The sequence below is a fragment of the Hylobates moloch genome, unplaced genomic scaffold (assembly GCF_009828535.3).
Source record: "Hylobates moloch isolate HMO894 unplaced genomic scaffold, HMol_V3 SCAFFOLD_18, whole genome shotgun sequence".
Taxonomy (NCBI): domain Eukaryota; kingdom Metazoa; phylum Chordata; class Mammalia; order Primates; family Hylobatidae; genus Hylobates; species Hylobates moloch.
The window spans coordinates 8807106-8820149 of NW_026652293.1; the positions used below are offsets into that span (position 1 = coordinate 8807106).

The 13044-nt window shown below is 52.6% G+C and overlaps 1 protein-coding gene across 20 annotated transcripts in view; it reads right to left on the minus strand.

Moving 5' to 3' along the window:
• Nucleotides 1-13044, minus strand: part of NFASC (neurofascin) — a 203470-nt gene that overhangs the window by 27597 nt on the left and 162829 nt on the right. For 13 of the 20 annotated variants that reach the window (XR_009210890.1, XM_032137191.2, XM_032137200.2 and 10 more), the window contains 5 exons: nt 11290-11405; nt 9318-9522; nt 7892-8014; nt 6626-6799; nt 4136-4150 (listed from right to left, as the gene is read on the minus strand). Coding sequence is in view for 19 of the 20 variants with exons in the window: in XM_032137191.2 (XP_031993082.1) it covers nt 4136-4150; nt 6626-6799; nt 7892-8014; nt 9318-9522; nt 11290-11405 (633 nt within the window). In the remaining variant the exon portion in view is untranslated. Of the gene's footprint in view, nt 1-4135; nt 4151-4970; nt 6800-7891; nt 8015-9317; nt 9523-11289; nt 11406-13044 lie in introns of those variants that run through there. The other 7 variants (XM_032137201.2, XM_032137198.1, XM_032137196.2 and 4 more) reach the window with 4 other exon arrangements.

A 13044-nucleotide genomic window follows, 5' to 3' on the forward strand; every position in this document is an offset into this window, starting at 1 on the left:
CTCAACATGAGGGAATTCACTTATCCCCACCCACCGACACACACACACACACACACACACACACACACACACACACACACACACCACACACACACACACACACACACACACACACACACACACACACACACTGTGCACACATACATGGGAAAGCCTGAGAGACCCATGCGGCAAAGGTCAGTTCTCTCCCAGGCCTGCTCCCTGCAGCTCTCATGGTCATAGACACACATGGGCTCTTTCTGCTGCTCTGTGCTGCTGGAACAGACCTGGAGAGATTATTTTGTCTACTTGGGCAGGACTGCTCTGATTTTTTTTTTTTTTAATTGAGATGGGATCTTGCTCTGTCACCCAGGCTGGAGTGTAGTGGTGTGATCATGGCTCACTGTAGCCTCGACCTCCCAGGCTCAAGCAATCCTCCCACCTCAGCCTCCCGAGTAGCTGGGACTATAGGTCCAGCTACAAGTCCACCATGCTTGGCTAATTTGTGTATTTTTTGTAGAGATGGGATTTTGTCATGGAACCCAGGCTGGTCTTGAACTCCCAGGCTCAAGCAATTCTCTGGCCTCAGCCTCCCGAAGTGCGCACCTGCTGGAGCTCCTTATCAATAGTATATTTTCTAATAATTTCTGACAAATCAAATGCTCACAGGGTAGCCCTTCTCATGACTAACTAAAAGGCATCATTAGAAAACACTCCCTTTGGAGGAGGTTGCAGTGAGCCAAGATCGCACCACTGCACTCTAGCCTGGGCGACAGAGCGAGACTCTGCCTCAAGTAAACAAAACAAAACAGAAAAGCAAACACTCCCTTTTAACCTGAATCATCACGCTGCATAGTGCAGGAGCCTGGGCCTCCCTTCCTACAGGTGCAGTGGCGCTACATTTCCCAGGCCCCAGAATCCAAGTCAATCTTCCCTAAAGCTTTACGCTCTCTCACGTGACCCTCAGACTCGCAGAGACACACACACACTCATACCGCAGCAGGGCCATAGCTGGGGGCACACACTTCCCAGGATGTTCCAGTGAGTAGCTGGGGGACAGAGGTGTCAACAGAACCCAGGTGACAGCATTTTCCTCACTGGCCCTGCTGGGCAGAGGCAAGGATGAGAGATGGTTCTGGAGATGTTTCTACACTGCATTGTCCCCTCCCCTGATGGCCACTTCTGCCAAGTGTGGCAGAAAGGAAGCATTTTTCTCTGATGATGGCTATCTAGCTGCTTCCTGTCTGGCTCAGGCTTAGTAAGAGGGAGCAAGAGATGAGAGAGAGGAAAGGGGTCACTTTCCGGCAGCCTCCCCGGGGCTCCCACCATCGAAGTTACCATAAAGGATACAACCTCAGCTGGCTAAGGTCACTGCTGGCACATCTCCGACCCACTCATTAGCTGTGTCTATTGTCCCAAGGCAAGACAGGGCATCCAGATTGCTAGGGAGGGTGGAGGAAAGAAGAAAAGCCTCCGAGGGAAGATGCAGAAGAGTCAGGCAGTGAGCTGTCAGGGGGCTAGTACAGGTGGGAACGAGAGGAGGACAAGTGTTCCATGGGGAAAACCTTCCACTGCTCAGGTCCAAGGAGATTCAGATTATTTCATCTCCTGGGGCTGAGGTGGAGGAGAGGATAGAAGAGCAATGAAGCTGAGAAGTAGGGCTTACCAATAGAGCAGCACCAGGCTGGGCAGACACATGACTGGGCTAGGATGTCATTTCCTGCTGCAATAGGAGCTACAGGTTTGGAAGCAATCCTGGCCAGCGCTCAGTGGAGACCATCAGCCTGGCGACCGAGGAGAGGGGGGCAGAGACTCTCTGTTAGCTAAGGGGGGATCCTGAGTGAGCTAGAGCTGGAAGCACAAGGCCCCTCCTAGAAGGCAGCGTCAACCTCACAGGTTTGTGACCTAATGCACACTGGAAGGCACCCTGGCCGCGGCCAAGGGTTTCCCAGGAGGGTTTCAGGGAGCACCATGCATGAGATGGAGAACAGTGAGGAGAGATGACATGTGTCATTCATCTTTCTGTCCCAGAACCTGCCACGGAACAGGGCACCTATCAAGAGCCCACCGAACATTTGCAGACCTAAGCTGGGTCAAAGAAGAGGACAGCACTTCCTAGACATTCCAAGGTGGAAGGTTTAGTCCAAAAATGTCCACATGGCGTGTTGACTACCCCGGCCAAATCACAGATTGTCAGACAGATGGGCAGCAATCCTAAGAGACTGCAGATACAGGTGGATGAGAGGGATTATCTTCACTAGGTGAGAGATGAACAGGGCAGTTTGGGGAAATAGTGCCCAGGTTTGGAGAGGACGAGAAGGAAGACAGCAGTGGGCTGGACGCCAGGCCCACGTCAAAAACATGGAACCCGAGTTTCGTTGCTTGGCACCTGCTCATTGTGCAGAAGGTTCTTACGCATTTAAAGCTGAGAACAGCTGATGTTATCAGCACATCTCATTTCCAAAAAAGTGCAATCTGCCTCCACTGCCATGTCACGTGGAAGCCAGAGCCCAGGAAACATTTGATTGAGACCGTGAGCTCATGCTGCATGAGTGTAGATCTTTTCTAAATGGAAAGTAGGAAGTGGGGTGATTGCAAAGATACCTCTCACCCACTCAGTAGAGGGACAGCGCAGGTCAGCACAGATGCCCACTGAACAAGACAGACTGCCTGCCACCAGGCCCACCTGCCTTGGGTCCCAGGGTGCCAGAAAGGGGAGGTGGACAGGGAGCTGCTTCCCCATTGAGCTTGCAGCTGATTCGCCTGGTGCCCTCCCTGCGTTTCCTCTTCGTCACGGGAGAGACTTATGTAAACTTCAAGCAGGAAGTCAGGGAGGCCCCCAGTGTGGCAAGGATGGCTCTCACCCTATTCCCCAGGCCTGGGATCACCTCTCTGCCTCACATCTTCACAGGGGTGTTCAGACCTTGTGGGGAGGCACTGGGGTGGTGGGTGATGTTGAGGACTGAGGGAGAGGGAAGGATGATGGCAGTCACCATCCACAGATCTGGCCGCAAAACATACACAAACTGAAGGAAGCAGGGTGTGCAACAGAAATAGAATCAACCTAGGATGGGGGTGGGAATGAATAAGCAAAGGCGAGGAGGAAATCGAATTGGGCAAGGTGGCATCCCCTTCCTAAGCCAACCCTCAGATTCCTGGCCCGGTCCTCAGCCCTCCCCCCACTGCCTGGCATGTAAGGAGGCTCTGGTGAACACCTGCTTGTAGCCTTTGCTCTGCCAGGGTGAATCCTGTTCTCATTTCCCATCTGATGTAATTCAGGCTCAGAGGAGGGCCTGGAAAGGAACCCTGGGGTCCCCTGCCTCATTTCTCCAGCCTGGGGACAGGCCGACTGTGATGAAGAGCCCTTTGATGACCCTCAAACCCATGACATGAAGACTAGAGAGGAGTAACTTGATTAGCAGGTCCTAAGCCCAGAGCTGGCCAGCACCTCAGTCCACTGTAGATCTACCTCCCACACCCCGAGAGTGGAGACTGTTCTTAACGATAAAGACTTGGAAAAGCTGGGTTTCTGAAGGGTGAGGAGACAATCAGCCCACGGTGCCTGCTGAGACTCCAGGAACTGGAGCACCTGGCCCTATCCATGGACAAGCTTGCTTGTTCTCACTGAGCAGAGCCCGTGGTGGCTGGCAGAGCCGGTGCCGGGCCCCCATGCAGCATGCGAAGCCGGCATGCACAGTGTGCTCACCCTTTCAGGAGATGGCAGCCCCACCAGGAGCCAGCTGTCCCTGCTCCTACTGCAGTGCGCCTTCTAGGGCCACAGCTGGGGACATTGCTTTGAGCTGTCAAGCCCAGGCAAGGGCTCAGATGGTTAACGGGAAGTAATCTACTCAGTGTCAGAATCAAACTGCAGCTCCAGAGAGCAGGTCAGGACCGGTGTGTGTGGGACCCCTGCTGAGCCATTCTCCTTCTCAGCAGGGGGCAAATAGTTTGGGAAGGGGGGAAAGCGGGCTTGCTCTCCTCTGGTCCCATCCTCCACACACAGCCCTCTTGACAGTCTGGCTTCCCAACCACTGAAAGGGTGAGTCTGGAGCATGCTTTCAGCCTGAGCCTCTCCCTCCTTGTCCGCCCTGGCTGGGCTGGGCTCCGCCTGCACTGCCCCATGCCATGCCCATTACCTCCGCTGCTGGTACGGTACCTGCGGTTGGAGTAGCTTCAGAACACAGCGCCCAAGATGGCCAGACAGAGGGAGAAAGGATGGAAAAGGGAAGAGAAAACAGAGCACAAGTGAGACCACAGGACAAGCAAAGCAGAGAAGGTTCCAGCCCAAACCTTATGCAGACGGCGCGGCCAGGTGCTGGCTGCTGGCCTGAGGATGCCAACTGGCATTCAGGGGTCACGGTCAACTCCACCTGAGTCAGGCATGTTCCTACAGAAACCCTTCCACCTGGGCCTTGGAGACCTTTCTAACCACTGTTTCTACCTCGATTCAAGGACTGGACATCTAAGAGGTGGCTGCAGGGACAGTCCACTCAGAGCATTATGCTCCCAGCTCTGTCCTCAATAGCATGTCCTGCTCTGGCGAGGTTGGCATGACTTTGAGCAGGCTGGGTGACCCTCCATGATGCCAAGAATTGAGGGGATAAGGAGTAGGTGGTGTGGGAGGACACCAACTCCAGTCAAAAGGATGGTTCCTGTCTTTGGGGGAAGATGCTGAATAGTGGGATGGATAGGAGAGAGGGAGCGTGTTCAGCTGCACCTGCTCCACACCATCGCAACCTTGGAAGGCGGGAACTTTGAAGGATGGAGCCTGGAGCTCCTCTCCTGGTATTCCATCACTCCAATTCTTCCCCTCCAGTTGGACTTTATGAAGTTAGAAACCCAAGTTTGGACTGAGAGCCCTTTCTTTTTTCTTTCTTTCTTTTTCTTTTTTTTTGGACTGAGAGCCCTAAGTGAAATTCTTGAATTTTCTGCAAAGCCCTAAGTTAAGAAAAAAGCCTCTATTTGTCCTATAGTTCCCTGGGGCTGCAGAACATTCTCTGTGGTGGTTACTGAGGCTGGACAATAGGGCTTTGTTTAACTGATGTTCTGTACTGGGGTGCACATAGGGAGGGAAGAAGGGGCTCTCTTTATCTATCTACTTGCAGAATTGAGTAATCAAGAAAGCGCAGCATGGCCTGGCCTGGCCTTTAGTGACAGACACACATCAGCCACTAACCTAAGTCCCCCTGCCCTAATAAACTTCCTGAGCGCGCAGGGGCTTGGGAGAGTGCAGAAGAGCACAGCAGGAGGGAGAGCTGGTTGTGTGACACACTCCTGGTTTCTGAGACCAGAGAGGGATGCAGAGCGGGCTGTCAGCCTTTCTCTGCTTCTGCCTGGCCCCTCTTCTCCCACCTCAGCGCTGGTCTGCTGGCTAGAGTGGTTGGCTGGGGAAGGATGTGGGCAGCTTGTGAAGCTGCCTGAGATCCCGGGGTGACGCAGCGGGCCTGGTAGCCCCAGAGAAGGCAGCACTGATGCTCTCCTGGAATGCGGGTAGGGGTGGTATTCAGGAGACCCCATCTGGCCCTGGGCCAGGCCGCGGGACCTGACCCTTCTGTGGAAAGCACCAGACAGGATGACTTGTCAGCTTCCAGGGTGCCCACTCACATCACCTCTTCTCTGGAGTCTTCCCGTGAAGACTGAATCCCCTTCTCTGCCCAGCCACTGCGCCCCCTCATTTAGACATGCAATTAGATATTCTTATAGATGGCTCCCCCTCTAGATGGTGTGAGCTTCTTACTACCTTTGTATATCCCTTGTGTGTGGCAGTGTCTGGCACCTCACATTGTGGGTACTCAAGAAATGGCTGTTGAATAGACCGTTGTATCTCTGGAGATACACAGGGGTCCCCAGCCTTTCCCAGGGGGTGTGCCAGTATTGAGGCTTTTGCAGCCTTGCCTCCTCGAGAGGTCCCAGACTGCACATTCCCCCAGTGCCAGCGTGTGTGCGGGTGAGCCTGGAGCACCCTCTAGTGGAGTCCTCAGGCAGGTGCAGCTCTGGTGGGGGATGAAATGCTGCCAGATGACGCCTGGACCCAGATGAACCCATTTGCTCTTTGTGAAGCTGGCTTGGCAAATGGCTGTTTCCTAACTCCTCTTCCCCTCTGCAGCCTGACAATGCATCCAATTCAGGCTGCAAGGAAGGACCACATTCTCTGCTCTACTCATGATGCCAGTAAGCAGCGTCATCATGACGGTTTCCCCTACCTCCTTGAACCCATGTGCCTTCAAAGAAAGAAGGTTGTCCCCAGAGCCCTCATGGGGGCACTCGCAATCATATTCCTGCCTCCCTCAAGAGGTGAACACTCACTGTTCTTTGGAGTTCATTATGATTTCTCTCATTTCTCAACTCATGCTCTCTTCCTTACTCCTCTACAAGAAGGAAAGATGGTAGATGTCAAGTGACTCAGCAAGTCAGGGCAAGTGGGGACTCAGGTGTGACCACAGTGGTCCAAGGAGAGCTGAGCTCCAGATACAATGCCAGCACCTACCTCTCACACATAAGATGGGTTCTTACCTACTGAGGGCTTGAGGACTTGCAAGTCTCATTTCCTCTCCATCCCAGGCAGCCAGCTACAGATCTCAGTGTTTCTCTAGGCCTCTGAATTAGCTGGGACCTTTTACCCCAGGGGCTGCCGCCGTGTACCTACCTTCATTCGGGGGTGCTGGTGACTCCTCTGTGACGGCTTCCCCAGAGCCCACCTGCGTCCTGGCGCTGAGGGTAAAGCGGTAGCGTGACACGGGGTCTGTTCTTTGCACCGTGAACTTGGTCTGATTGGGAGATAAGTTTTCCACTATCTGCTTTCCTACTTTGGTCCCGTTAACTGGGGAGAGAGAGGTAAGTGGAATTAAACTTTAGCAACAGTTATTGATGGGTTATATAATCTGCAAGCTGGAGGGAGAACACCTTCCTGACTTTGCTGGAAAGGGAAATGATGGCACCTGCCTGGTGATCTTAAAGGCTTGGTTCAAAGGCAGAGTGCTGGGCAAGAACTCCCTCCGGGCTCTTTGATGACACCCAGGGTTAATCCTTCTTCACTGATCCTGTTGTCTCTAGCTCACTGCAGAGTTATGTGGCTGATTCAGAAAGATTCCGTTTATATTCTTAAGCCCTTTCAACAAGGACAAAACTCTTCACTTTCTTTCTTCCTTTCAAACAGAACTAGGGCAACGCCACTAGGCCTTTTGATTCTTAATGCCTCCTTTGTAAAATGCCTATTAAATGGACCTCAAAGGGTGAAAGGGTCTGGTCCAGAGATCAATTCAGAACAGCATACAAGCACACAGTTGGCTATTAAAATTGCTAACAACACAACATTTGGCTCTTTGAGTTTCCTAACGAGGTATGTTACCTACTTTTGAAGGCCTAAAGTGTTTCAAATGTAATAGCACTCCTGTCCCTGCATGGTGATGCTGAACTCTTGAGGTGGGGTCTTTACAACCCAGGCTCCCGATTCGGGTCACCCCACAGTCACCAGGCAGCTCTACATGCAGCTGCCTTATCGTACATGACATCTTGTCAAGGGGTGTCCTGACTGTGGACTCCTGTGAGTATACTATCTACCCCATCAGGTGGAAGCTCCAGAGCCTGAGGAACTCTCTCTCCTAGACTCTGTATATGTTGAAGACTACAAAAGATCCCTAAAGGCATGGCTATCTCCCTCATTAGACTGGAGTTCCCTTTGTCTCATCAGTGAGACTAGGAGCTCCCTGCAGGCAGAACTACGTAAGGAGAGCAGGGATTGAGTCCCATCTGCCTCCCCTAATCCTATTGGGAACTGTTTTGTTGGCCCCTCCATCCCTCCACAATGCCATCTGCACCCACAGGCTTTCTACCTTGAGTCCTTAGGAAAAGTGGTGAGAATGGGGTTTCTGGTTCCCAGATTATCTAAGAGAAAGGGAAGGGCAGAACGTACAGGCCACGTATTTGAGAGTGTATCCAATCATGATCCCATTTGGATGCTCTGGATGATCCCATTCCAGGTTGATTGTCTCCAGGTTGGGCTGCCGGACTCGGAAACGCCTGGGGGCACTGGGTACTTGGGGAAGGAGGAGAGAGCAGGGGAGATGAGGGGGAGGGGGAAGGGAGGATGAGGAAAACACAGAAAACAAAGCACAAGTATGAAGGCATTGACCTCTGGACAACCCCCATGCTGGACACTGCTAAACGGAAGCCTGGGAGAACCGTGAGATGACCGGAGCCCATTGCCCCATCCAGGATGCCATTTCCTCCAGGTCTGAGGACAAACATAGCTCAGACTCTGCTATTTAAGAGAGGAAGAAGTAAATCAGGTTTTCTTCTAGCAACTACCCTGGATTCAGCACATGTTAGGCTCTGATTCTGCAAAGATACCTCTAAATTGGGCAGAGCCATTCCTAGGTAGAGAACCACTTACAGCTGTTTTGTACAGAGGCTGCAGTTCCCTATCCTCAGACAAGGATTCTCATCACTGGGTCCAGGCAGCAGGCCCAGGCTTCTGAGCTGAGAATGTTGGATTCAGGGGTAAGGAGACAGAAAGCCAGGGTGGAACATCCGGAAGAGGTGGGAGGGCGGGAGTGTTGGGGAGAGGCCAATGATGAAAACCAAACCAAGGGGAGGGAAAGACAGGGATAAAGAGAACAAGAGGGAAGAACAGAGGACAGGAGGAAGAGAAGAGGAAAAATGGGGAAAATAACAATTAAAGAGGGAGGGAAGAGAAACGGAGGAGGATGAAACAGATGCAAGGCAGATAAAAGAAGACTGGCAAGAACAAGGAGATGAACCAGGAACTTTGCAGTCATCTGTTAATTCATGAACTTGAATTTATGTGAAACAAAAAATAGGGATTTTGACCGCAGGGCCATGTGAAACCACGGGCCTGCAGAAGGCGGGGCTATACTTGGGTATCCCTCTGCAGAGCCACCGCACACACAGGCCGACTATTTCAGTGACGGCTTCTTGAGAACGTGGGGGGAGAACCGTGAAGGTGTTGGGTGCTGGCAAACAAATCAGATGGTTCCAGGCAGTCAGGATGGACGTGCTGCCTTCTGCCTCGGAAGGTGGTGAGGTGGCCCAGGCGCCCACCGTGCCCTCGGGGATCAGTCTGCATCACCCGTCTGGAATTGTGTCAGCAGACCTCACAGGTCTTCTCTTGAGATACAACCTCCTGGCAGGGCAGGTCACCTTGGTGATGGTGCTCTGGGAATGGCTGTAGTGGCTCAGCTTGCAGGTCATCCGCTCCTGGAGGCCTCGCAGAAGTCGCCTTGTGCCATCCATGCCGAGCCACGCTGGAGTTTCTCCAGGCCCAAGGTGTGTGCCACCCTTCTCCTGCCCCACCCTGAAGAGCTGCAGGCCAGACCTACCTCCTTCCGGGGTGGTGAACTCCTTGGTCTCACTGCGAGGCCCATCACCTCTCCCATTGACCACAACCATCTCCAGCTTGTAGTTACTGTAGGGGAAGAGGCGGGACACCACGCCACGGAGGCGGTCACCAGGGAAGCTGGCTTGCTGTCTCTTCTGAGACACCCACAGATTCTTCAGCAAGCTGCTCTCCCTCCAGTAGTAGGCCTTCGGGACAGAGGCAGGCTGGTGAGGGGTCAGGCAGGCAGGGCCGGGTTAGTTGTTAGTGGTGGTGGTAGTGACCGGTCTTTCCTTTGCTTGCTACGGCCTCCAAGTCCCAAATGACCTCATCAGTCCTATCCAGGCTGAGGAAGCAGCCTTTTAATCCCCACTCATTAGCCACTCATGAACACGACTTTATATTAAACAACAAATAAGGGTTTTGGTTCCAATTATTTTCGGATCCATGCCACGTCTTTGGGGAATGAGCAAGTTGGCCAAACTTACATCTGAGCTGCTCCATCATGAGACTGATTTCCAAGGTGGGTACCAGGTTGCTCAGGGAGTCCGTGCCAGAACCAAAAATAGTGAGCCAAGGGTCCAGGCATGGAAAGCTCCACTCTGTGCTCAAAGACCACATCACCTTGAATTGGATTAGTATGGTTTAGATTGACGGCAGGCAGCAGTTGAAAGGTAGCAAGTTACCCCCAGAAGTCTGAATATGAGAAAGGGTTGATTTAATCCTTTGAAGTAAAATGATTTCTTTACATATTGTTGGAAGACCTTTAGGAATGAGACAGTCACATGTCCAAGTCAGTGGGATGCCAGGCTGCATGACAGCAGAGCTTGGATGGGAAGGGACAGCTATGGAAGATGGTGGTGTTGGAGGGGACGGTGGAATGAGTTTGGGCAACGTGAGGTCTCTAATTAGCAGTGGGTAAGAAGCCACAGGTCAGGTGGCCACGCCAGTGTCTCCCAGGCTGCCTGTGGCAAGGTAGGAAGGAGTCCAGACTTAGAGGGGGACCCATGGGGAAGCTTTAGCCAGAAATATCTCTAAGCAAGTAGGTTAAGGGTGCAAGTCAACTGTGGGGAAGAGCTCATTCAAGTGTACACATCACGTTGCCTTCTTTCCCCTACTGGCCAAATTCATTTCCCGGGAGGAGACTAGCCTCTCCTGCTCTGCCTCCAATTGTCCATCAGCCAACTCTTGATGACCCCGGAGGCCACAGGATCTGCATTAATCACAGTTACTGCCTCCCTCACTTTCCAGCCAACTTTTAATTAGCGCTACTCAAAAGGGAGTGCCGTGTATACCCTGGGTGCTCTCTCTCTTCTTCCCATCTGAGCTCACCCTTTTGAAGAGGATGGACAATTGAGCAGCAACTGCTCTCAGGCAGGGAGGACCAAGAGAAGCCAAGGGCCTTGACAGTCCATATACTGGGTTATCTGGAGTTGGCTGTGACAACAGGGAGGGCATTTGCACGCTTTCAGTGGCTTTGCCTGTTAGTTGTGGCTTAGGAGATAAGGAGCCCAGTAGGGGCCATTGGGAGAGGGGAGGGGAGTAGCTCAGCGGTGCCTCAACACTGCTCTGAAGATACATGTGTGCCCACTCATGCATGTATTCCAAATGCAATGTGCTATGCAACACCAACCCAAACCCACCACCTTTCACGTGATTTTCTGCTGAGCAGAATCTCTCAGCATATCTGCTGGACACATCTGGGTGTGTGTATATATATATATATATATATATATGTACACACACATATATATATACACACACATATACATATATATATATACATATATATATATAATTTTTTTTTCTGGGTATATTTTTGAACATCTAACCCTAGACATTATCTTCTTGAGTCAACCCTGGATTCAATAAATATCCCTAAGATTTCTTTCAAATATCTTATGCCCCGCGTTTGCTACCCCTGGCCCTGGTTAGTGAGCTGGGTGGTTAGGTGAGTCCGGAGCTGGCTTCCTCACTCGGTACTCTCTGAGCTGGCCCTGGACCGTGTCGGAGTAGACGCGGTTCCACTGAAGGCTGATGGCTGTGCTGTTCATGACTCGGACTTTAACTTCAGTGGGCGCAGCCCTGGGATCTGCAATGTGTCGGGACAGAGAGCTGGTTATGCAGGCAGGACTTTACGGTTGCTTCTGACTTGTTCTCTGCTGGCCTGTACCTGCACTCCACTCAACACTGGGCATTCCATGAGGGCAGGGGCCATGTCTCCTCCATCAGACAGTACTTGAAAAAGTGGTGGGGAAGGCTCAGGACAAAAGGGTGGCAGTCCAGGTGGAAGAGACTCCGCCTACATGTTTAGAGGGCAGTCATTTGCCCCCTCCTGTGCTGGGTAGTTTCCGTCTGCCCCTTCGTTTTGTCCTCCACCCTTCCTCACCCTGCTCTGTGTCCTGGGGAGCTGCCCTCGCTGGACCTTATCAGTGGGGTTCCCTTGTTCTCAGGCTTCCAGATGGGTTTAACCAATAGCAGGTGCCAACAGGAGGCTCCAGGGCAGGAGGAGAGGAAGGGTGGGTATCAATTCCCCTGGGTTCCTCTTTGCTGGGCTACAGGTTGACAGCCTTGTACTCTTCTACCTAAGGCCATGGCTCCTGAGGGCGGTCCTTGCTGGCTGTGGACTCATCTATCCCCGTCCGTGGAGGCTCACAGTGGTATAATGGCTTCCTGCTGCTGCCAGCCTTTAAGGTGGATCACATATCTTGCTGTTTTCCCTCCAACTCTGTCCACATGTTATAAATAGTTCCTTTTGAGAGTGCATCTGTTTCCTGGCAGGAAACGTTACCCATAGGTTGAAGATGCCCTAATCTAGTTCAGGAAGTGATTCTGACCCTGCGACTACCTGGAAAGGGAAGGCCCCTCCCTCCCCCATAACTGACTCTTGTCCCTGTTTTCTCCACTCTGCTGCAAAAGCAGCTCTGCCTTGTCCCCTCTAATCCATCAGAGCGTGGGCCGCAGGGTAGAAGCATGCCACAGAAACTGTGGGCTGGTCCATAAAATCCATGACCAGATGCCACCCTTTCTGCACTTACCATCCAGTAGTCCCATCGGGCTCCTGTCTTAAGTGCCCGCCACCATGGAGGCGAGGAGTGGAATGGACAGAGGACCCGCTGACCCTCTCTGCTCATCTCCCTTGTGAGTCCAATACATAATCACCTCTGGGAAAGTGGGGCCCAGGGCCCAGCCCGCCCTTCCTCCATCTCTCTGTTAGGAACGCCACTGGCCCTACTCTTGACTGCTCCTTCTAAGCTCCCCCCACTCAAGACTGTCCCTCCTCCTTCCTTCTGCCCACTCCATCCACCTACATGATCTCTTCTTCGATCAGACCCAGACCTAACAGGGCGCAAAGGCCCTCAGCCAGGAGGGGACTCCCCGACACCCCTGCTTTGTTTAGCAGCCTACAGGATTGATGTGCTGCGGATAGAGAGGCCACCACTGTCTGGGAAGCCAGGCGTATATGTCCATGTATATGACCAGAATCTTGTTGTTTTACCAGGGGCCAGCCCCCAAAGACCTTCTCTTTCTGTGCTCAGTTCCCAGGGCTGGGAGCCGCAGCGGGAGCACCAGGAGGGGCTGGTCTGGGGTGCTCCTGTCTGGTGCTGAGGAGGCCTCTTGATCCCTCAAGGCTTCCCGGGGGGAACCTCTGGCCTGCTGCCCTGCTTCCTATGGAGGTGTCTAATTATAGCTCTTTAGGATGGGCAGTCCTGATGTTTTTTCTTGGTACT